Source organism: Dissoconium aciculare (assembly GCF_010015565.1).
Source record: "Dissoconium aciculare CBS 342.82 unplaced genomic scaffold K489scaffold_10, whole genome shotgun sequence".
NCBI lineage: Eukaryota > Fungi > Ascomycota > Dothideomycetes > Mycosphaerellales > Dissoconiaceae > Dissoconium > Dissoconium aciculare.
The window spans coordinates 814774-837290 of NW_022984960.1; the positions used below are offsets into that span (position 1 = coordinate 814774).

Here is a 22517-nt window from a genome sequence, read left to right on the forward strand (position 1 = left end):
GCGCCCATCCATCCATCCATTCATTCATCCACACCCATCACTCCCGCACCCACAGACTTCCCCATCCCGCCCGTCCGCACACCGTTGAGCGAACAACTCTCGATCGTGCCCACCCCGGCCGCTGGCTTCCCTTGTCTACTTCTTCATCGTTCATCGTCCTCGCGCACTCGCCCATCTTTGCCAGACTCGGACCTCTCCCACCGACATACCATTTCTCGACTTCCTCTCCTCCTCACGCGTCCATTCGTCTCACCCACCAGCCTCCAATCCGTCGCAACGCCCTACCAAACATCCTCGCCGCCTTCCAACGCATATTCCTACTCGCCCGGACATCTCGTCGATTCCCGACAAAGCGACGCGACGACATCGCCATGCCCTGCGCGACCTCGTAGACCACGACCCCGTGTGTGAGTGCAATCGGCGCTTGCAGCTGCCCACAGCAGCGCATTTGTCTGTCGCGCATCATATAACTGCGCTCCCTCGCGTCGCGACCGCTCGACTCGCACGCAAATCGATCTTGAAACCTGCAGCCTGAGAGACATCCTGCAGCACCTCACTCGACCAACGCGCACCCACCCGCGCCATGGCGCCGCAACGTCCACCGCTGTCAATCAGCCTCCCGGAGCCTGTCGACCTTCAATCAGGCTTCTTTGGCCAGCTTCCGAGGACGCCAGAGCAACAGATCGATGAGGCACCATCGCCAATTGGGCCGCCGCCTCCACCGCGCGCGCAGCCCTTCAAGGTTCGCCGCCGACGGACTACGATCCCACGGGAGGAATTGGACACTCTGCTTTCCGATACGGGAATTATCCCGACGATTGAGATGACTGAAGTGCCTGCGCAGTCAACAAGCCCGGCGATGCAGTCTCAGTCGCCTCGGTCAGCTCACCTGTTGTCGCCAATGGACATCAGGAGCCCATTCACTCGTGCTGTGACGCCGCCTAAGACGCCAGCGCCGCGTCATGCTCACCCTCACTTCAGCCAGCTCGAGAGTCCTATCCAGGAGTGGGACCTCATCAATGAAACCACCCGCCCATTCCATCGATCAAGCTCCATCTGCTCCTCCTTCTCCGATTCATCCTTGTCGTCCTGCGGTAGCTCTGCCTTTTCGCTACCTACTACTGGTGCATGTGACAGTCCTCGCAGCGAAACAACGGACCCGTTCCTCGACGATGACGCAAATAAAATTCAGAAAGCCACAGCAGGTCCTGCTACTGAATTAGACATCACTCCCCAGGCTAAACGCCTCAAGGTCCGACGGGTTGCGAACTGGACGACCCAAATGGACCAGCATCTTTGGATGACATTCATGGCCTATCTCTCAGATCCTACGCTTACACCCTTCAAACTGCTGCCTGGGAGCACACCACCAATGGGCGTGTGTGATCAGGTCGCCACCAAAGCAAAGCGCACATGGCGATCACGCAAGACCATGACGCTCATTTCCGAGTCGATCGAAAATGTCTTGGGCTCGACACCTGTACCTTATCGCGAAGGATCACCCGACACCATTCGACCCACTTCGCTGCAGAACACTCAGTCGAAATGGCCCAAAGTCGCGGCAACCCGCAAACGTCTACGGCAACTGTGTCAAAACCGGCCGTCCATTTCTGCACATTATCAACGCATGCTGCGCACCAGAAGTCCGTCTCCGTTCGAGACCTCGAGCCCACCAGTGCAGACGGACGGAATTCGACCTTCAACATTCTCCAGCCATGCAATGATTCAATCCTTGGTCACCTCCACGGCCCCGTCCATGCAGCCTGACGGTCCGTTGGCTCAGCTTGCTCGTGAGCTTCCGCCAGCCATGGGTTCGATCCGCTGTGAGCCGCCTCCAACGATGGGGCCGCTTCTTCGTGATAGTCCTCCTCCGATCTTGCGGGCACCTCGTGTAGCTCGCCCAGATGACTGGTACGCCTGTATCGGACGATCCCAAGCTCATCGCAAGAGTCAGTCTCTCCAGTCAGAGCTCAGGATCAACAGTGATTCTTTGCATGCGGCATCCTCTTCTGACGCGCTAGCGTCTCCATTCAACTTCGACTCAGCACCTTCCCGGTCCCACCTGCTCAGCAGCATGTCTGGTACCAAATCGCTTGGCCGCACCGAGATGAATGGCAGGTCGCTGGCATCTCCACTCGTGTTCAAGCCTGGTGCGCCCACTGAACGTCGCTCACGCAAGCGCCGTTTTAGATCAGATGAAGAGAAGCCGCGCCGACCGGCGCTAGAAGATGTCTTCGGTCCGCCGGATCACACTCCCGTCATGCGGAACCGTGGCTTCACCGTCGGTGCCGCTCGTGCCACGGACAATCTCTCCAGGCTCTTCACCCCCATCGTGGTCGTACCCCCAGTCGACGAGGACATGATCGATGCTCCAAATGTCCCATATGTTGGAAATGGTACACCGCTTGGTTGTCGCTCTGCCCCGCGACGGCTCGCGGAGCCGGTGCCGCGCTTGGGCTCACCGTTCCTCGAGAACCCTTTCCCAGGTCGTCAACGCAACACATTTCCACGCGGCGGCGTCAATCAATCTCAAGATCCCTTCAGAAGCTTCCACGATCGATTACTGGATGCTGCCAGCCAGCCACCGTTCCTTCGACGCATCCACGACCAAAATTTAATGTAAAATGCGGAGCTCGACGCCTGACCCCGCTTCTTTCTCCCGCGCTCCAACGCCCATATTTCCGAACTCGATTTCTGCATTTAGCAACACAACAACGCATCTATGGACGGCACCCAATTTGCATGACCAGGAATTCAACCCGGCAATTTTGTCAACTTTTGATGATGATAACGACCCAACCTATAAACGACCACGACCCGATTACCAGATATGCACACGGCATCGGAGTGGAATTATTTTGCATCTGCATTCAAAACTTCTGACCCTTTTGGCAGCATCGCAATTTCAACCTACCGCCGCTCCCGAATTTTCTTGGGAAGCGTGGCGGTCGCGATGCTCTTATCTCCTCCTCTTCTTCTTTTCCTTTTTTCCAATTCTCTGGTTATTCTTCGAGGCATACTCCGCGACCACATTTGCATTCACCATTTGCTGCAAGTTCGCCATTGGCAGACCGAGCGGATCCAGGCAAGGTCATGAAGACCTGACAACAAGTATTTCAACTGGAGACTTTGACCGCTGCGATGCTCAGCACAGGAGACCCATTTGGCTCTTGCGTGTTGATATCGTAGCCATTTCTGTTTTGTCTCGTTCTATTTCTATTTCTTCCTTTTCCTATCTTAATTTAAACAATTCCAAAATCTCACGGCGAACGTCTACACTCGGTGAATGTCCTGATGCTTCGTGATCTTTGGTGACTGTGTCTATGAGTTGAGCACGACAACATGACATGCAGACGACGTACCGTTTGCGGAAGCGAAGAACGTGGATTGCGCACACGCATGACCTCGTGGTGATGGCGTTGCGCCGTTTCAATAATATCACAGGTCGACGTCATCCACAAACGGCACGTTTCTTTGATGGCCAACGCTCTTTCTTGCCTGTGCCCGCTCTCCGCATCCGAAAAGGATCGTGGCTGGTTTAGAATTTGAGCGGCGCCATTCACGCACGACTTCACCTGTCGGCGGAGGGCAGGATCGCCGATGTATCGCGAAGATGTGCCATAGCCTGCATACACACGAAATCGATTGATGTTCAAAACAACCTTGATACAGTGCATCTGCGATCTACTGTGCTAAATTCGTCATAGTTATGGCCGACAATGCCGCCAATGTCGGCGTTGCTGATGAGCTGCCCAGCAGCCTCCGCGTCATTTCGCTGAACTGCTGGGGCCTCAAATACCTCTCCAAGCATCGCCATGCGCGCCTGGTCGAGATCGGCCGGCGTCTGGCCTCGGCCTCACCCGCCCCTCAAATCGTCGGTCTGCAAGAATGCTGGACGCAAGAAGACTTCCACGCGATCCGCGATCTGACCAAACACATCCTGCCGTACGGGAAATACTACTGGAGCGGCATCTTCGGCGGCGGCCTCGCCATCCTCTCCCGCTGGCCGATCGAGGAGTCGGGCATGTACCGCTACCCGCTCAACGGACGACCCGCCGCCTTCTACCGCGGCGACTGGTTCGTCGGTAAGGGCGTCGCCTCCGCGCGCATCCGCCTCGGGCCCGCACGCCGGGACGTCGTCGAGGTCTTCTGCACGCACCTGCACGCGCCGTACGAGAAGGAGCCGAACGACTCGTACCTCTGCCACCGCACGGCCCAGGCCTGGGAGATCGCCAAGATGATGCGCCACGCGGCCGAGCGCGGCCACCTCGTGCTCGGCCTGGGGGACTTCAACATGCTCCCGCGGAGCCTCGCCCACCAGCTGATCGAGGCGCACAGCCCCGTCCGTGACATCTGGCGGCTCGTGTTCCCGGACTCGGCGCTGGGCAGCGCGGAGAACGAGGCCGAGCGGGCGCGCGGGCGGCCGGTGCCCACGGCGCAGGAATGTCTCGCGGAGCACGGCGCGACGTGCGACAGCGCGTTCAACACCTGGCGGTGGAGCAAGCAGATGCAAAAGGACCTCGACCGGGGCCGAGACTCGTTCGTGGACCCCCACGCGCCCGATCGCACCGCCAAACGTCTCGACTACATCTTCTTCGCGGACAATGCGGCCGACACGGGACACCGGTGGGACGTGGCGAGCGTCGAGGTCGGCATGACCGAGCGCCACGCCGAATTGAAATGTTCGTTGAGCGACCACTTCTCCATCGAAACAACCCTGGTGCGCCGGACCCCGGCCGCCGCGACCCAACCACAGAACGGCCATCCCCAACACACAGAGCGACACGCCGAAACCCCCATGACGCACCTCCTCGACGTGGACACGTACCGCTCGATCCAGGACATGATCGGCCAATACATGCTTCGGGAGCGCAAGCAGCGGAGACTCCGCGAGCGCCACTTCTTCGCGCAGGTCGGGGTTTCGATCGCGTGTCTCATCGGAGTCTGGTGGTCGCCGAACTACGTCGCCTTCATCCTCATGCTGATCAGCACGTTGGGCCTGAGCGCGGGCGTCCTCGACGGCCTGATGGGCTTCCTGTTCGTCAAGGGCGAATTGCGGGCGTTGAAGGAGTTCCAGTGGGACATCGACACGGCGGCGGCACGGGCGGAGGGGAGGGATGCGCGGGGGACGACTGGGAGGGACGACGGCAAGGGTAGTATCTAGACCTGACGATGGCGGCCTTTTACCATCGGTGGAGGCATTGTTTCTTTCACGACTATGGTGGATTTGTCGAAAGACTTCCCGTCTGTGCGCTGCACGGCCTACCGACTGTGCCGGGCTTTCAGATTCTATTGTTTCATCTAATAGAGGCTCGACTACATGAAATGCTTTGACAAGAGACTCCGAAAATGCCAACATCGATGGTATGTGAAAAAGGAAGCAAGCATTGGGTATATCGTTTCATTTGTAAAGTCTCAAGAACTGTGTAAGGTTTTATAAGAATAGGGTATAGCGGAAAAAACAAATCGGCGCGCAGCTCTCGCCGAATCTAGGTCGTCTCCAGCGCCTTGCTGCGCGCAATGATCTCTCCGTCTTCGAGCGCCGCGATCCACAGGCAACGGCTGAGCGCCTCGGGGTGCGGGCGGAAATTGTACTTGGAGCTGGCCTCGATCATCCGCAGCAGGCTCTTGACGATGCTGGCCGCGGTCTGGTAGCGTTCGAAGTTGACCAGGTGCTCCCGGCCGGAAGTGACGGGGTCCAGGCGGGCGGGCTTCTGCGCGTTGAACATCAGGTCGTGCGTGTACAGGCCGATGAACGGGATGCAGCCGGTGTCCATGGTGGCGTTCTCCATCTCCACGCGGAGGTTGTTGAAGTTGCGCACGGGTTGGCAGAGGGCTTCGAGCTGGGACAGGGTCTGCTTCTCCCGGATCGGGACCAGTGCCCAGGTTTGGTGCAGCCTGATCAGGTCCGAGGAGAGCAGGGCGAGGATGATCTGGTAGAGCGAAGCGTAATTGCGGAGGCGATGGCAGTGGCTGGCGATGTGGATGAATTTGGTGATGGCGCGGGCGCGCTCGCTGGGCGCGCTGGTGAGGAGGATTTCGGAAACCACCCACTTCACGACGAGGTTGAACCGGGCGATGACGACGTCGATGCCGTTTGTGGCGCTGTCTTTGAGGTAGGAGACCCAGTTGCGGACGGATGCTGGGTTCTGCTGCCAATTCAGGCTGATGAGATCTTTCCAGTCCACCTCGTCCAATGCGTCCTTCTCGATGATGGTCAACTGTTCGGCGATCACTAGAGATTCAAACGCCAGGACGAAGGGCAGGTGTGTCGTCTGCTGTGGATATAACGGCAGTGTCTGGGTCCGTCGTAAAGCCGGGGCCGGTGGTGGTTGTGGCAAGGGTCTGTTTGGGGGAGGAGAGCGAAGCTTTGGCGCGCTGGCAGCTTCTTTAAGCTGATTGCTCCGCGACTGGTCCGGAGGACGAGAGATCTCTAGCTGCCGTAGATCGGACATTCGTTTTGCAGGTGCACGCTTCTGCAATACCTTCCGCTCATGCACTTTATCCGCCGAAGTCTTTGCAGACGGAATCGTCGTCGACGGAGGCGTCGGTGGTGCGTTCTTCTTGGCTTGGGCGCGGATCTGCTCTTGGTAACGGCGAACACGGTCTTCGGTGGTATCATCGAAATAAAAGCTATGCATTGCGCCCTCGGGCTCAGGTTGGTCGGCGATCTCGGTGGAGATGTCGCTCTGCGAGTCACTTTCGTCGTCTTCATCGTCATCGTCGTCATTGTCATCATCTTCGTCTTGATCTTGTAGCATTCGTCTATTCGCAGTCGCAGCACGAGGATCGCGATTGGCTCCAGTGGGGACGTAGCTGGCGGGTCCCGGGTTTGTATACATACGACTTCCATGCACAGCAATCATGGAAGGTGATGTCGATCCCTCAGCAGAGGGACCGTCACTGATAGCATCGCTGCCTCCCGATGCCATTCTTCGGGCTGACTCGGGGGATTTGGTCAAGCCTAGGTCAAGGGGAGGTGGAATCATCCTTGATACTGACCAATCCGTGCTTGAGCCACCGGCGCTCACAGCCTTGGGCGAGCGAGAGGCATCAGCGCGCACCTGCAGGAATTGACCATTCTTATTCTGTCGGCCTTGTGTGGGAGACACAGCTTCGTCCTCCTCGTCATTGCTGCTACTTAGTGATTCAACATTTGCTAGCTTCGAGCGCTGTGCTTGTGTCGGCGAGGTAACTGAGCCCTGTGAACCTTCGTCTACCTTAGCAGAGAAAGTGCTACGAGAAGGGCTAGGGATTTTGCCTTCCAATTTCAACAGTGCATCTGCAATACCACCATCAGAGTTCTCATCGGGAATATCTCGAAGTCGTAGAGCGTCGACTTCGAATGAAGGTCGCACATGCTTGTCAGCGGCATCCAGATCTAAGAGAGCTACAGAGCTATCCGCAGGTGGTTTTGAAGATGTACCCGCATTTCCGAGAGCTTGGCCTGAAAGGTGAGCTCGAGACTGCTCCCGAGTGAATAGAGCAGATGTGGCCGCCGATCGAGAGTTGGTTGAGAATGAGTTCACAGAGTGCGGTCGATAGGGGCCCAGTTTGAGCGGATCCTCGTTCGATTTGAGATTGCCGCCTGGTCGTCGTCGCAGCTGTTGGTTGATATCCGAAAAGTCCAAAGCCCCCGGGTGGATAAAGGACGATTTTCGGGCGGTGACATCACCAGAGTTGGCTTTGGAACTCAAACGCTGGCCAAAACTACCGCTGCCTGCGCTGAGAGTCCCTGGAACCCCAAGAAAATCATTCAGTTGAGCATAACTAGATGGCCAATTTCCACCGTGATTGCTGGTCAGCGTCGAAGGATACCTCAGTGACATCTTGGGGTCGTCCAAAAACATGGATTGTACGGCATCTTCGGGCATCGAAGCTGAGGCGATGACACTTGACAGTGGGCTGAGTGTAGGATATCCGGCAGGGATTGGATGTGATTCAGGGCTGCCAGTCGCGTCGAATATCAGTATAGAGCGACTGCTGGTGGTCATCCGACTTGGCTTTCGAGTGTGCTGCCCATTCGGAGAGCCTCCTGGGGCCTGCTCCATGTTCTCCGGCCGACCATGACCTAGGCGCGCGAACTCTCCTTCGAGTGAGTCTGCGTCCGACTCATCAATGTGCTCAAACGCTGTGTGATAAGCCGCTTCGACTCTGGCGGCCAACATGTCGAGTCTCGGGGGGCCAGGCGGCGGTAAGGGCGCTGGTGGAGGTATCGGCGGGGGCACCAGGGGCGAAATATTTTGTAGACGAGTCGGCGGTCTTCGATCCATGAGACCGCCGGATGTCGCTGAAGTCAGCAAATCCGAAAATGATTGCGTGGATCGATGAGTGCGTATCGACACTTCCCCGTGGTTGGCTCGACGCGTGCTCAAGGCCCGCCTCATGTCGCCCACAATTCTCTTCATTGAGCTATTCTGAGGCGGCTGCGGCGGTCGGTCCAACGACGGCATCGTTGGAGGGCTCGGCGCACGAGCCTCCGCTGCTTCTATTGTCGGACTTGCAGGCGCTGCCAGGTTGATTGTGGAGGGACATGGCTCTAACAGAATGCCGCGGACGAGTCCACCACTGACTGTAAATGAAGGCATGATCACGCTGTCGATGTGCGTGGACAACGGCGAGCGCTTGTCGCGCAGGGCGTCTGAAAAACTGCCGCTCCGATCATGACGATTCGTGGGTTTGTTGTCTCGATGTGAGGTTGGGAGGCGAACGTTGCGCAGATGTTGCAGGAAGGGGACCGAGCACGACAACACTTCGAGGCTCTGTTCGCTCATCGGAGATGTTGGAATGCTCATTCGCGTAAGGGTCGGCGAAGGAGGATCCCGAAAGTCGCGCGCGTTTGACCTCTTCCCTCGAGGACTTTGATCTATCGTTTTCTTAGTCTGATCGGGGACATGCATTTGAGCAACTTCGAACACAGAGGATCCCCCACGTGTCGCCGGCCGGATGGTCAGCGGAAGACTGAGCACAGAAGGTCCCAGATGATTTGACCTCTGCTCCCCACCAGGCTTGATATTCGCATCTGGAGTGATATCCGTGCTGTTTGGCTGCGGCCAGTACAGCTCACACGTCCGTTGCCAACACTTTTTCAGCTCCCCGATAATATTCATGTCGCTGCCTCCGCGGTCGGGTCGTCGCCGCAAAGCTCGGGTCAACGCGTTGATCTGCTTACAGAAACGCTCTCGGAACGGCATATCGAGTAGGAAGTCATCGGGGAAGTAATTCAGGATCCAATGCCGCAACGCCACAAAAGTCCTGACACGAACGATACGACCAGCGTCGGATCCATTTGCAAATGCCCACTGCATCCTCGCCAGAAGATATTCCAGAACATCGTGAGGTGACATGAAACAACGGAACGTTAGGAAGAAATCACTGAGGAGTTCGTAATTCAGGAATTGCGGAGAGGTGATCTGTGAAATGAGGCGCGCCGGTGTTGCTGCCAGGATGCGCCCAGTCAACGGGTGATGATGGACGACTGCTGGATCATTCGGGTTATACTCCAATCGATCGAATATCGATGGTGTGATCTCCTCCGCTATGGGCAGCTGCTCGATGTCGATTGGGAGAGCGGAGATTGATCGCATGTGCGTGATCATCGGATGTTGCAGATCCGACCTTGGTGAAGAATGCTGAACAAAGCTTTGGTTCTCTGGACTCGTCTCTGGCAGCTCTGGCTCGTTCTCGACCGGCAAATTTGACAGTCGGGGATCTTCGGATGCTATGGTATGTAAGGAGTTCCGTATATATGCTCCGCCTCTGTCGCTGAAGCGTGGACTGCCAAGCCGGTAATGAGGTATCTGCAAATCCAACAGGCCGGACTGGATGTCAGCGCTGCTCTTGGAGCGGCGATACATTTGCCGCGCATTAAACATTGTTTGAAAGTCGCCCGCGTCAAATGTCGGTTGGCGCGATCGGTCGTGCACGTCGGAGAATGAATGCGAACGGGTCCTGGTCAGACCTTGCATTGCGGACTCCATTGAATCCAGGCCATGGGCCGTCGCACTCCTTCCATGTTGTATTCCTCCAGCATAGCGATCGCCTCCGCCCAAGCCCAGCCTCATACCGTCGGTTTCGGACGTCGCTGGTGGAGTCTCTACAAGTTGAGAAATGTGTGGGAGAGCCAGACGACTCGGTTTGAGGTAGAGCTTGCCTCCCTTGCCGACACTGGTCACCGTCATCCTCGTCGCTATATTCAGCTCCTCTTCCGTTGTCCTCCCACTGCTTCTACCGCCCGCGCGGCTTGGAGCCCTGGCAGCATCGGTGCTACCACTCCCAACTCGGTTGACGCCATGGCGAGACGGCGGTGATATTGATTCATCATCGAGGGTCTGCGTATCGCTCACTTTTCGTTCCTGACGGCGGTCACGAGGAATGCGAAAGGGTGGTTTGGCAGGTTGCGCAGCCGCTTTCCGGCGTTGACGAGCTTGCGCTTGTCGGTCCATCATGGGCCATTGGCCCGCTGATCTCTCCAGTCGATATCGATGCTGACGTTATTGCCGGCACCGAGGCTGTTGCTGCTGGGATGTCAGTAGTAGATGGGGCTCATGGAGATTGTGAGAGGAGAAGCCATTTCCAACAGACACAGAGCACATGATCAGAAGAGTGATATCAGCAGCCAGAACGAGAGCGCGTCTCGATATAGTGGTGTCAGTGACTCTCTCTCTCTTTCTCTCCCGCCGCGGCGGCGGACTCACGCAGGCACACTCGCACACAGACGAACAGGCATGCACCGACTGCGCGCACAACAGAGCCAGATCGCACGCTTACAACGCTCGCGGACACGCACACGCTCGCTACGCACACACACACGCACACACAAACACCCACACGCACACGCATATCGAACGAGGAGAGGCACAATCGCGCTCGAGCTCACACCCAGCAGAGTAGGCTTTGCGCATGCGTGCCCACCACCGAAGACACCGGACAGGCGCTCAGTGAGAGAAATCGGCATGCGCGTGGGCTGGGAGCCGTTTAGCTATGACGGCAGATCCTTGTCCCACCAAGGCTTGCGAATCGGGCAAGGGCTCGCCGTAAGGGTCGGGGAAGAGCCTGGCGTGGTCGAAATGGGCAAAACTGGACCGAACTTTACCAGGGTCGACGCGGATTTGAAACCAATGAAAGCGCCCAGATGCGAAAAAAGTGAACAGGGTGTGCGCCAGAACCTTGTCGTTGGAATGAAGCAGAAGTTAGAACAGAGCGTCGGATGCGGTCACGCTGCCTTTTCACGACTGCCCTCCCCCCCCCTCGGGCGTCAGATGTGTGATTCTGTAGTGTCATCGCCCATCATTCTTGTCCATGGCGATGGACAGTCCGTGATAGGCTCATCACTTGGCTTTATTAGAGCAACAATGACAGGTGGATGGTTCGTATCCATTGTTCATCACTGTCATGTCTCCGTGCATGGAGATAGGTGGTCTCAGTTCGATGCACCCCATCTAAAGCTACGCGCAAGTGATGTTTCTTAGACGTTCAGTATGGCAATGGCGAGAAATGCTTCAGGTGATGGCCAGCTCGGCATTTGCAATTGAGGTCACTGCGTTGAACAATACATCTACGAGCTATGTGGATCTTGTCGCGGTACATTATTACTGTCCTGTACATGCACATGTCCCGATGTCCGTGGGCGCCGCGAGTCCTACATCCATGGCGGCTGGCCCAGCCTTGCGACATAAAACCGCTTCCTTCACGGAAATCGATAGCGACATCCGATTCCCAGCCAATGATGGGCGTGAACTGCCAAAAAGGCACGTGGGTAGGATCGCATCCGTCTGATAGCGGCCGTAAGCACCATTGCCGATAGACTGACCGGACGGCGCAGTCAAATCGAAGAAATGTTGAAATCTCACATTCCCCTTCGGACAGGCGTGAGCTTGGTCCTTCTCTCATCATTGTGCGCCCTGTGCGTGATGGAAGTGCCAAGCGACGTGGAATGGTGGTTGCAGCCGGTGGAGCTGGTTGAACTGTGCGAGAGGTGGCGGAGGCGGGCGGTGATGCTGAAGATAGGTGGGCGCATCATCATCATGCAAGGTCACTGTCCTGTCACGTCTGGCAAGGCAGTCCACCTCACAAACTTACTATGGACAGCCCAATCCAGGAGTACATCATCCTTAGCTGTGGTTGTGGTTGTGCTTGGATTCACTATGCTGCTGGTACTGCTGATACTGCTGCCGTATACGTGTCTTCGGCGTAAACCTCGCTCTAGATAGTGGAAGCGGCCATCACGAATGACTAGGATCCACAGCACCACGGTCATGTACTGTACTGTACAGTCAGTCGAACAACTCACAAGTATTGTAGTCTACTCCACTGTGCAGTGCCTGGAAATCCGCTAGCAAATTGTAGACCCACGATGAACGACGACGGTATGCAGCATTTTTGACAAGGCTCCGCTCCGCACCCAATGGAAGACGATCGTTCACTTTCTTTTGGTACAGTCCAGCGGCATGCAGGTGGCCCGGTGCATCATGCATACGGCGGCACACAGCAGTGGCACTCTCTTGGCCCTTTCGAGACTTTCGCATACACCTTGCCGTCCGCACCTGCACTCCCCGCACAGAACTAAGTAGGGCCGAGAGGCAGAGGGAGAGGGAGGGAGGACGGACAGAGCTCGTGTGGTGCTACGGGTGACAGCTGGCAATCATCATGGATGGCGCGGACCATTGCGTAGGCCATCAGGCGAAGTGAGCCCGACAGAAGAATCATGGTCTAATCGAGAGGAGATTGAGCACGCGTCGCAATTTACAGCTCAAACAGTACTGGCGGCGGTGGTACGATCAGAGGAAGAATCCTACCGCGCCGTCGGCAGGCAGTCTACCTGCTGTACCAAACAGCGATTCCACTTCTTCGGCAATTTTTTCGACGCAAGATCGTGCACCGGAGTGGCACGCACGGAACGAAGACAGTACGAGACGGAAGCCTCTCTCTCGTGTGTGTGTGTGTGTCTCCCGGTCAGGGCTGATGCGGCCCAGATGCGCGCCCACGTCTGCATGGCTTTTCCTTTTCGCGCGTCTCCTCCCATCATTCGTATCCTCGCTTTCGGTGCGACCACTGCGCGTGTTGATCATTGCACGATTGAGGGCGAAGTCGAGGATGACGACGACGTCGATGATGACGATGGTAACGCAGTGCCTCATGGGATCTATCAAGGGTCTCTTCCCGCAGAGATTACGACAGACACAAACGTGACAGCTCCGCGCAAGATCGTCGTCGCCGGTCAAAAGAGAGCACACGTATTACACTGTCCCGTGCCCTGTCATCGCAGCAGAATCTCCCACCGAAATGTCGTGCGCAGAAACGCGAACGATGCGCGACCGACGTTGTTCCACTGCGGAAATCTTCACCGATCATCTCACTAGAAGAAACTCTCGTAAAAGACCTTGTGCACTTGCGCCCGTTTGGAAAAAAAAAAAGCTGTTGATTCAAGCCCATCGAGTGGATTCAAGTCTGATAGGGCAGGGCCAAAAAGGTGATCCATGCGCCAATCACATGCGGTTTCGAAGCCGAACTCCCTCGATTTGCCTCGAAAATTCGCCGAGCTTGCGCCAATGAGCGATGTTTCGACCGAGGTGATCAGCGCCAGGATCCACCGGCGGAGCGAATCGTCGTGCGACTACGGCACAGATCTTCTCCGCCTCGTCCAATGGGATCTCTGGATGCAGCTAAATCCTGAGAAAATACTGAGGTACAATTATTATGCAGCTGATGTACCCGATTGGATTCGAAACATGCAACGACGGACTGTCAGACGTGTGGTTGCTTATCAATGTGAAACATCGTGGCCGATTGCACTCTAAATGACGATGCCAAACGTTCGCCATTGCCGCAGCGCTCCATATTGCTTGCCCAGTCAGTGACTAGGGAATCGTCTCGGGTTTGATGGGAATGAACGTTTAGATTTTAGAGTGCAGTAATATATTAGGATTTTAAGCAACCCACCACGTCCGATTGTTCAGCTGGATTGCAGCTGCAGGGGAGGACTTCGCAGACTTTCATCGGCGTCGTAATTGTGCCCTGCATGTTCCGCCTGGTGGTCCGAGTCGATGAAGGCTAGTTGCGTCAGGAACGATGAGCGTCCAGAAGAGGTGCCTCTCGCACGACTCGTGATACTGTCCGGCTCTGGTGGTGGAAGGACGCGATCGCGGACAGCGTCACGGCAGTTCAAAAGCCTCGAACGCGACCCTGCATGATCTTTGCAAGCCCAGGCAAGGACTTGCACTCTGATGCGTTCGACGTTCATGTCATCATCGGAGAACCAGCTCGGATCATCGTGCGGCATGCTAAGCTGAGGTGAAATGACAGATGCGAACGACTATGTGGGTATGATGGCATACAATACACATGACAGAACTGTAAATTTTCCGTGATGGCGTGACGTTGACGTGAAAAAAGACCGCCTAACCAACTCCTCATTACAAAACACCGAGCGAGATCATCATGCTTTGAAACGGCCTTCGAAACCTGGGCGTGCTTTCTTTTTGCCTTTGCCAGCCGAGGACGAAGGCTTCTTTTTGCCTTTGCTGCCTTTGCTGCCTTTGTCGTCTCGTCTCCTCTGGAGGTTAGACTCGCGTCTTTTCTGCTTGATCTCCTTGCCCTTCACAACGGCCTCGCCCCGTTCCTGCCACTCCTTTTCGGACTTGCTCTTCTGCTTTTCCTTTCGCTTCAGCGCCTTCTTCAGCAGACTTGTGTCGTCACGGACGCGTTCTCCATGTGCGTGTTTCTTTGCATTGAGCCACATGTCCTTCTCAGCGATGTCGGCCCGCTTCTCGGCATCAAGGCCAGCGAGACGGGACTGCTTTTTCTCTGCAGCTTGCAATGCTGTGCGGGGATCTTGCGGGCCCTTCCTCTTCTTGGGGTCGCTCAAGCCGCTGAGAGAAGCATCGGCGGCCGTGCCGTCATCAAACGCCACTCTGCTGAAGCTGAAGTTGTTATCTTGTGGCTTCGGTGAAGGTCTTGATCCAAACAACTCCAGAGACATTGGACTTCCGGACCCTCGAAGTTGTTCTTCACGTTTTTGCGCCTCTTCCTCTTTCGCCGCTCGCCTGAGCTCTTTCTTGTGTATCTTCCTCTGTTCCTCTTTCTTTCGACGCTGGTCGAGCAATTCCTGTCTACTGCGCGCAGGTCGGCCATCTGGACCGTCCGCCTTTCGCCGCGCGCGAAGTTCCTCGATTCGCTTTCGTAAACGTTCCTGTAGTTCAGCTTGATCAATGTCGGGTAGTCGCAGCTTTGGTGATTCTATCCCAGACACAGCGGTTGTTTGCGCTGGTGGTTTTGTACTCGCGCTCGATTTTGCGCTAAGTCTAGGCAAGGGCTTCTGATTTAGCTTGCGTGCAGTTTCGGCCTCAGGGACTGTGGGCGGGACGATAGAAGACGAAGAAGACGTTTCGGATTGGTTGGTTGCTGTGTCAAACGCAGCGCTCTCGTCTGCTGGTGTTGATGGTACCGAAGAATCGTTATCATTGGCCTGGTCGTGCGCTTCTTCCTCATCTTCCGAGTCTGCGAGCCCGCTCAGATCCATTTTCTCAATATCCTTGTGACCCTCGTTGATTGCTCCTGTACCTGGTGCATCGCCATCTTCCTCTTCCGATTCCTCTGCAGCCAGATCTTCTGGGTCTGCATTTTCGACAGTGGCGACGGCCTGCTTTCGAGCCTTCTTTGCGTCCATCTTTGCCTTCAGCTTCGCCTTCTTCTCATTCTTCTGTACACGAGCCTGTCTTCGCTTGGCTGCCTTGGCTGCTCGCTCTGCTTCTTGCGCCTCAGGATCCAGTACCTGCTTCTGCCGTTTGTTGGGTGGCACGTTTGTTGTTGTTTTTTTCTCAATCGGGTCGTCTTCGTTGTGCGCGACTTCGTCCTCGATACCAAGCTCCCGCTTTCTCTTGCTCTCACGCTCTTTCATCACATCTAGCGCACTCTTCTGATTTGACGGATCAAGCTTCGCTCGCTTCGCCGCCCGCTTTTGTTCTTTGGTCTGCTTTTTGCGATTCCATTGATCACTGGGGTCAAGGCCATCATCTATCTGACTTCCATAATATTCACGCGCGGGCGTCAGCGCAAGTAAGGAGTCGAATGCTTTTGCGTGATTAACGAGGCGTTCCTTTTATAATGTGTCAATTACTCGTCCCAGAGATGGTATCAATCTTTTCCTCACCTCAATGCCATCCAGCACGTCGTCTGATTGTGCCATCTTGGTGTTCAGGCGGTTGCAAACAGTATGATCGAGCGGGAGCAGATCTTTGGCTAGCGGTGTGAAAGATTCAGTCGTGATGAAGGCGGCTGTCGTGAACGAACGCCAAGTTTTCGCACGGGATGACCCGCCGCGGAGCACCAGTCAAGCGCAGAAGCATATTTTTTTGGAAAACTTCGTCGTTGCTAGCAAGTTGTTTCCGCTCTGCCGGCGAAGCCTAGGGCAAATCTGTGGTTATCGATAACCACTTGCAATGGATATATCCATCCATGGTACTACGTAGTAGGCAGGCATGATACATCAGCTCGTCCACGGCTCGAGTCGTTTCTTCCTCAGCTCTGCTATGAACGACCAAGGACCGTGGTGTCGGAGTGCACTGCATCGTTCCATGTTATGGTCGTGTCTATTTCAGGGAGTGGTTTGACAATGACCTAGTCTGATCGTTCCGAGCTTGACGCTGCTCAAAGTGACCCGCCTGGGCATGCACAACCGGAATGCATCAATCATACTCTACGAGAAGGAAGCCCGGTCATTCTGCGCCGCGAAAAGCGGTTTTAGTAGGGAAAAACCTTTCCATTGATCACGATAGCCATCGTCATTGCACAGATCAGTCGAGCACCCTACATGTGGCTATTGCCATCCATGGGTTGTAGTGCCGGTCTCAGCAAAGGCAATTGCCACTACCTAGGTATTCATTTATTTTCAAGTGCGGTCATCTTGCAAATTCTCCAATCCCAATTCCAGAGAAGTCGGTGACTACACCTTGTTTTCGTGCATGGATCATGAGCTATGTACGAATTTCTATATGAAGTGAGTAACCCTCGAGTCAGAGCTGAAGGGCAGTGAGGTTGACTCACTCAGCTCGTATTGACCACGAAATCCTCGGCTTGATCGATTCATCTCCTAACACTTCCGAAGCTCAAGTACGATTGAATTCCGAGGCAATTTCGAGCATACAAGATCATCATAATCTGGAGTTTAAGCTGGTGTGAAAGTCTCAAACATGTCGGCCGACGGCAGCGATCTACTAGCACCACCCAAGTCGGTGACCCTAATAAGTGCACGTCTCGTGCTCTCTACGCTCCAGATGTCCGATCTGCTGGACCTGATGCCTATTTTGACCAGCAGCGATGTGATGCAATGGACGTAAGCATGACCACACTGGAACAGACTCTGTATGCTTCTTTCAACTGACACTGCTTGTACTGTCAGCTCGTCGGGACCAATCGCAAACGAGCAGCAAGGCAGAACTTGGCTCAGTTCCCGGGCGCTAGGTACAGACGTTTTTAACTTCGCTATTCGAGAACGACATGAATACAACAGGGACGGGGAACGAGGCACGATTATTGGTATCTTGGGCAGTCCGGATTGGCCAGAAGTTGGGTATCTCATGCGACCTGGTAAGCTCTTTCCAGAACCTGTTCGCAAGACGTCGCTGATACACCTCACTCAAGGCTATGCTGGGAAGGGATTTGCGACTGAAGCTTTGAGCATCTTCATCCCTGCCTTCTTTGAGAGAGTCCCTTCGGCGCTTGTATCGACGGTCGATGGTGCAAGCGGAGGTGGAGCGCAAGGCGTCGGTTATGACTATCTTGAAGCTTTAGTGGACGTGGAGAATATTGGGAGCCAGCGCGTGCTCGAGAAATGCGGCTTCACGAAGGTGCTGGTGAGCGAAAATGATTTCGAAAACAGCATGGGCCTTCGCTCGACGGCGTTGTTCCGCATAGCTAGACCGGGGAGAACGCTGCCGGAACTCGGCCTCCTCGTGGGCGACGGTGTCGTTCCCTGGAGCGAGGAGGCTAAGCCACCGATCCAGTGACACGCTGGCGCGAACTGCGATAAATGCCTCGTCGGAGGATTATTACTGCGCAGCATCGTTTGACTACCAACGGCACTGGGCCAATATATCCCTCTCCACGTGCCCGAAAACAACATCGCAAGGTACAGTACATGTATTGACTGCAACCAAAATGGCAGTCGCGAGCGAGGAGTGCGGCCTCCGGACTTCCGCAAGGCTGATGTCCTTCCACGGCTTGTCGCCTCCCGCTTGCTAGACCGGATACGTCGAAGGACAAGCATTGGCGTGCATAACCCTACCAGTAGGCAAGCGATCTGCGGGAGAAGATGGTGCACCACATGATTGTTTATTGGCACTTGAATGAGCGTCATCGTCATCATTGTCCCCCACATGCATGCTGAGCACGCATACATAATGCTTGCCCAAGAGGCATCGCGAAATGATCGCCCCAGAGAGGCAGTGCTTTCTGATACGGAGAGATATCCCTCAGGAGGGGGGCGGCTGGAGCGGCATAGTTGAAGGGTCAGATAGATCTGATGTTTGATCACGAGTCGTCTCATCCTGCTGTGCCTCATTACTGCTTCTGGAAGGCTATCGCGATGACGCCCCAGTACAGAGGCGTCGACTGGGCGTGCACCTGCACCCACCTAGCTCGCCCATTGGTACAGTGCAATGCTTGGAGTGAGAGCATTGCGCATACGGCCCGTATCTTGTACCTGCCTGGAAAACCAGCACTATTTCGGTAGGCATGAAAGCCGGTGCGCAGTGATCGTCGATATATAGGTCCCGATGCTTCTCGCTTACTGATTGCGATTCGTTCCTCATCGCTTTTCTGTCCCACCTTCAAGCCAACTCTTCGCCAGCACCAACAATTACCCTCTTCGTCATTCAAACAGACCCCGTCACGTCGACACACATATAATGGCGACTCCCGATGGCGTCAACGGCAAGGCGCCGGCCACGAACGGTGCTGCAGCAGCGCCCATCATCAACGTGCAGCCTCCGCGACGTGAGGACCTGCAGCCTTCTTACGCCAAAGTCATTCAGCCAGATACGGAGGACGCCTCGCAACATGGCTGGTACGGAAGCATGATCAACGGTATCGGAGAGTGTATGGGTACTCTGGGAGCTATTCCATGCTGTAAGTTTACCCTCTTCTCAGCGGTCGCGCCCACGAGGATGCTAATTGCGACAGGTCTCTGCTGCCCCAACCCGTATCAACCTGTACGACAAGGAAACGTCGGGCTCGTGACGAAATTTGGGCGTTTTGCACGTGCTGTTGACCCAGGGCTCGTCAAAATCAACCCTCTCTCAGAGAAGCTCCTTCAAGTCGACGTGAAGATTCAGATTGTAGAGGTCCCGAAGCAGATTTGCATGACCAAGGACAATGTGAACCTCACCCTGACCTCAGTCGTTTACTACCACATTACTTCGCCCCACAAGGCCGCTTTCGGCATCGCCGACATCCGTACCGCGCTGGTCGAGCGCACGCAAACCACTCTCCGCCACGTCATAGGTGCACGCGTGCTCCAGGACGTGATCGAGCGCCGTGAAGAGATTGCACAGTCGATTCGAGAAATCATCGACGAGACAGCCGCAGGATGGGGTGCCAGCGTGGAGAGCATGTTGATCAAGGACCTGCTCTTCAGTCAAGAGCTACAGGACAGCTTGTCCATGGCCGCCCAGAGCAAGCGGGCAGGTGAAGCCAAGATCATCCAAGCCCGTGCTGAGGTCGAAAGTGCAAAGCTCATGCGTGAGGCAGCAGACATTCTGTCATCCGCTCCCGCCATGCAGATCCGCTACCTTGAGACTATGGCTCAAATGGCCAAGTCTGCCAACAGCAAGGTCATTTTCCTACCAGCGCAGAACCAGACGGTGCAAAGTCAGATGGCTATCGCTGAGCAAATGGGCGAGGGACCGTCGCGCTACCAGGACTATGGAACCGTGAAGTCGTCGCAAAATCAACACGATTTTAGCGGCAAAACCGATGGCTTCCAGGATGCCGTCAACGCACGAGTTGTGGAGAACATGTAAGGAGAAAGACGATGAGGGTGATGAGAGTGTCGTGTACTCGAGCGCATAATGTCTTGCTTGATTTTGGAGTCTTCAATACCCTAAGGTTGTTCGATATTGTTTTACATACTTCACGATGAAATGTGTCTTGTTGCGCCGCTTTTTCTGTGCAATGACTTGAAGCGAAGCCGTCCAAATCGTGTGTTTCAAGCACCGCAATCCCATCGAAACTCAATTTGGTCGAACGAAGTTCATCGAGGAGAGGATGGTTCATGGTATCGAAATGCATCGGCGTGTTAGCAACACGACACGTCAAACCCTGAACTGTTCTACGTAGTCCCATGGCCACGCGAGCGGGCGGCGCATCGGCCGGGCAGTTGACATTAGCAGGGTGCGGGCGGGCGAACTCTTGGCAAAAAAGTGTTGTTTGCTCTGTGGTGAACCAATGGTGCAAGTGGCTGTCTCCACCGTCAGCCCAGGGTACATTTTGTTACTGTCGTGCTGCCCACATTACAAGCATCGCCGTCCTGCGTTAAACCCGACGACCGATCCGCTAGGATTACTCACCCCCTCCTCGACCATTTCGCAATTCTTTTCAACTTTCATGGACCCATTGCGGTAAAGCAATTTATCGCCTACTCGCATCTGCTCCCGTGCGCAACGTTTCCGATCGCCATACAGCGCTGTCTGTCTTTCCTGAATCGTCGACATTATGGCCGACACCAAGACCGCGAAGGCCACTGTGGCCAAGGGTGACAGCGCCGCTACTCCTGCATCTGCTCCTGTCACCAAACCCGAACGTCCCAATGATGAAGAGTACAAGGCCAACTTGGCAAAGGCGGAGAAGGAGCTCAAGGCTGCTGAGGAAAAAATGGTCAGTGATATACAGCGGTCATGCCGCCGACTTGTGTTCCTTTGGGAAAACAAAGACAATATTCGTATTCCTACGGAGTCCCATGTTGTAACAACGGTGGGCGCATACTGAACAGTTGCTGACACGGAAGAATAGAAACAAATCAAGGCCAAGCTTGACATCGCTCGCCCGAACAACAAAGATTCGCCATCTGCAAAGCGTCAACAGGAACTGCGAGCTGAATTGGGCACCATTCGAACTCAGCAAGCGTCTGGCAAGACCAACCGTACCACTATCATGGACAAGATCAAGCGTCTTGATGAGCAGCTCAAGTCCCGCATTACCGAATCCAAAAATGCACGTGGCAAGATCAACTTCAAGTCTGCCGAAGATGTTCAGCACGAGATCGATCGTCTGCAAAAACAGGTAGATACTGGTACCATGAAGATCGTGGACGAGAAGAAAGCGCTTGGCGAGATCTCCCAGCTCAACCGTATCAAGAAGTCGTTTGCCGGATTTGACGAGTCTCAGAAAGGAATTGATGAGATCAAAGCGCAGATCGCGGAACAGAAGAAATTGCTTGACGATCCAGAATCTCGCGCTTTGAGTGACCGATACACTGCAATTACCACCGAGCTTGATAAGATCAAGGCTGAGCAGGACGAGGTTTTCAAGAGCTTGAACAGCCTTCGTGATGAGCGAACACGTCTTCACGAGGACCAACAGAAGAAGTACTCCGCGGTCAAGGACCTCAAGGATGCATACTACTCCCAGCGCCGCGAAGCCGTCAAGTATGAACAGGAGGCCCGACGAATCCGCGAGGAAAAGCGCAAAGCAGAGAACGATGCTTACCACCGTGGCAAGCGTCAGGAGGCCGCCAAGGCCAAGCTCGAGGATGCAAGTGCTTCCGCTTACCAGGATGAGATCCGCACGACGCAAAGCCTTCTTGCTTTCTTCGACCCCGCAGGCTCTGTCAAGCCGGTCGCTTCTGGCCCGGGTAAGTTTGCAGCGACCGACATCCGAACTGTTGATGCCACTGGGTTCAAGGGCACAAGGGTATCAAAGAAGGACGAGGAGGAGGAGAACTACTTCATTGGCACTGGTGGCAAGAAGAACAAGCGCAACCGCGGTCAGGCAGGTGCTGGTGTCACCTCGCCGCCAGCGACGGAGGGCAAGTTCAACTTGGATCTAGGCACTATCGGTTCTTTGGCGATCATCAATGTCGACCCGCCGATGTCTCAAGCCGAGGTTCCTGCTGTTGTGGAGAAGTTGAAGGAGAAGCTTGCATTCTGGAAGGGCGACCAGGAGCGCAAGACCAAGGAGGTAAGTGATGTTCCGTTCTCTGTCAAAATCGATACACGTACTATGGTGACCTTTACTAATCGTGAATGCCTGTAGAACATTGAGAAAGCGCAAGCAGAGATCGATCGTCTCGAAGCCGAGGCTGCTGCAGTTGACAGCAAGGACACAAAGGCCTCATACAGCAAGCAGGAGAATGGCAGCGCGACTGATGCCAGTGCTGGCATCACCGCGGACTTGAACAAGACCAAGATTGACGCTGAAGCTACTGAGGCTTAGACGTCACACCATTTCCCATCGGAACAGAGTTCCATGATCGCATGATCGCACCAACAAAAAGCAGTATTGGACAGATGATTGGGAAGGAG

At 55.2% G+C, this 22517-nt stretch overlaps 10 protein-coding genes across 10 annotated transcripts; 8 read left to right on the forward strand and 2 right to left on the reverse strand.

Annotated features, from left to right (window-relative positions):
• Positions 1–583: 583 nt before the first annotated feature.
• On the forward strand, positions 584–1582 carry K489DRAFT_299233 (uncharacterized protein; the record flags this gene model as incomplete). Its single annotated transcript, XM_033600370.1, has 1 exon — positions 584–1582. A coding segment is annotated over one exon (999 nt), but the record flags the coding sequence as incomplete, so codon positions are not given.
• Positions 1583–2356: 774 nt separating this feature from the next.
• On the forward strand, positions 2357–2581 carry K489DRAFT_301301 (uncharacterized protein; the record flags this gene model as incomplete). Its single annotated transcript, XM_033600426.1, has 1 exon — positions 2357–2581. A coding segment is annotated over one exon (225 nt), but the record flags the coding sequence as incomplete, so codon positions are not given.
• Positions 2582–3709: 1128 nt separating this feature from the next.
• Positions 3710–5164, forward strand: K489DRAFT_323632 (DNase I-like protein; the record flags this gene model as incomplete). Its single annotated transcript, XM_033601710.1, has 1 exon — positions 3710–5164. One exon carries the CDS (start codon positions 3710–3712, stop codon positions 5162–5164), a length of 1455 nt encoding a protein of 484 aa, XP_033457788.1.
• On the reverse strand, positions 5125–10914 carry K489DRAFT_382695 (uncharacterized protein). Its single transcript, XM_033605438.1, has one exon. The coding sequence runs from the start codon at positions 10446–10448 to the stop codon at positions 5490–5492; it is 4959 nt and encodes a 1652-aa protein (XP_033457789.1). The 5' UTR covers positions 10449–10914; the 3' UTR covers positions 5125–5489.
• An 821-nt stretch (positions 10915–11735) lies between these two features.
• K489DRAFT_382696 (uncharacterized protein) lies at positions 11736–12285 on the forward strand. Its single transcript, XM_033605439.1, has 2 exons — positions 11736–11758; positions 11825–12285. Exon 2 carries the CDS (start codon positions 11838–11840, stop codon positions 12210–12212), a length of 375 nt encoding a protein of 124 aa, XP_033457790.1. The 5' UTR covers positions 11736–11758; positions 11825–11837; the 3' UTR covers positions 12213–12285.
• Positions 12286–12355: 70 nt separating this feature from the next.
• Positions 12356–13512, forward strand: K489DRAFT_416201 (uncharacterized protein; the record flags this gene model as incomplete). The annotated part of the gene is made up of 2 exons (XM_033608180.1): positions 12356–12368; positions 12637–13512. 2 exons carry the CDS (start codon positions 12356–12358, stop codon positions 13359–13361), a joined length of 738 nt encoding a protein of 245 aa, XP_033457791.1. The 3' UTR covers positions 13362–13512.
• Positions 13513–14437: 925 nt separating this feature from the next.
• K489DRAFT_411971 (SURF6-domain-containing protein) lies at positions 14438–16186 on the reverse strand (the record flags this gene model as incomplete). Its single annotated transcript, XM_033607865.1, has 2 exons — positions 14438–16096; positions 16151–16186. 2 exons carry the CDS (start codon positions 16184–16186, stop codon positions 14438–14440), a joined length of 1695 nt encoding a protein of 564 aa, XP_033457792.1.
• A 746-nt stretch (positions 16187–16932) lies between these two features.
• On the forward strand, positions 16933–18126 carry K489DRAFT_382700 (acyl-CoA N-acyltransferase). The gene is made up of 4 exons (XM_033605440.1): positions 16933–16996; positions 17048–17332; positions 17399–17586; positions 17641–18126. Exons 2-4 carry the CDS (start codon positions 17190–17192, stop codon positions 18003–18005), a joined length of 696 nt encoding a protein of 231 aa, XP_033457793.1. The 5' UTR covers positions 16933–16996; positions 17048–17189; the 3' UTR covers positions 18006–18126.
• Positions 18127–18905: 779 nt separating this feature from the next.
• K489DRAFT_411973 (stomatin family protein-like protein) lies at positions 18906–20018 on the forward strand (the record flags this gene model as incomplete). Its single annotated transcript, XM_033607866.1, has 2 exons — positions 18906–19125; positions 19180–20018. The coding sequence occupies 2 exons, from the start codon at positions 18906–18908 to the stop codon at positions 20016–20018; spliced, it is 1059 nt and encodes a 352-aa protein (XP_033457794.1).
• A 691-nt stretch (positions 20019–20709) lies between these two features.
• Positions 20710–22428, forward strand: K489DRAFT_411974 (nuclear segregation protein; the record flags this gene model as incomplete). Its single annotated transcript, XM_033607867.1, has 3 exons — positions 20710–20871; positions 21007–22173; positions 22249–22428. 3 exons carry the CDS (start codon positions 20710–20712, stop codon positions 22426–22428), a joined length of 1509 nt encoding a protein of 502 aa, XP_033457795.1.
• Positions 22429–22517: the final 89 nt, after the last annotated feature.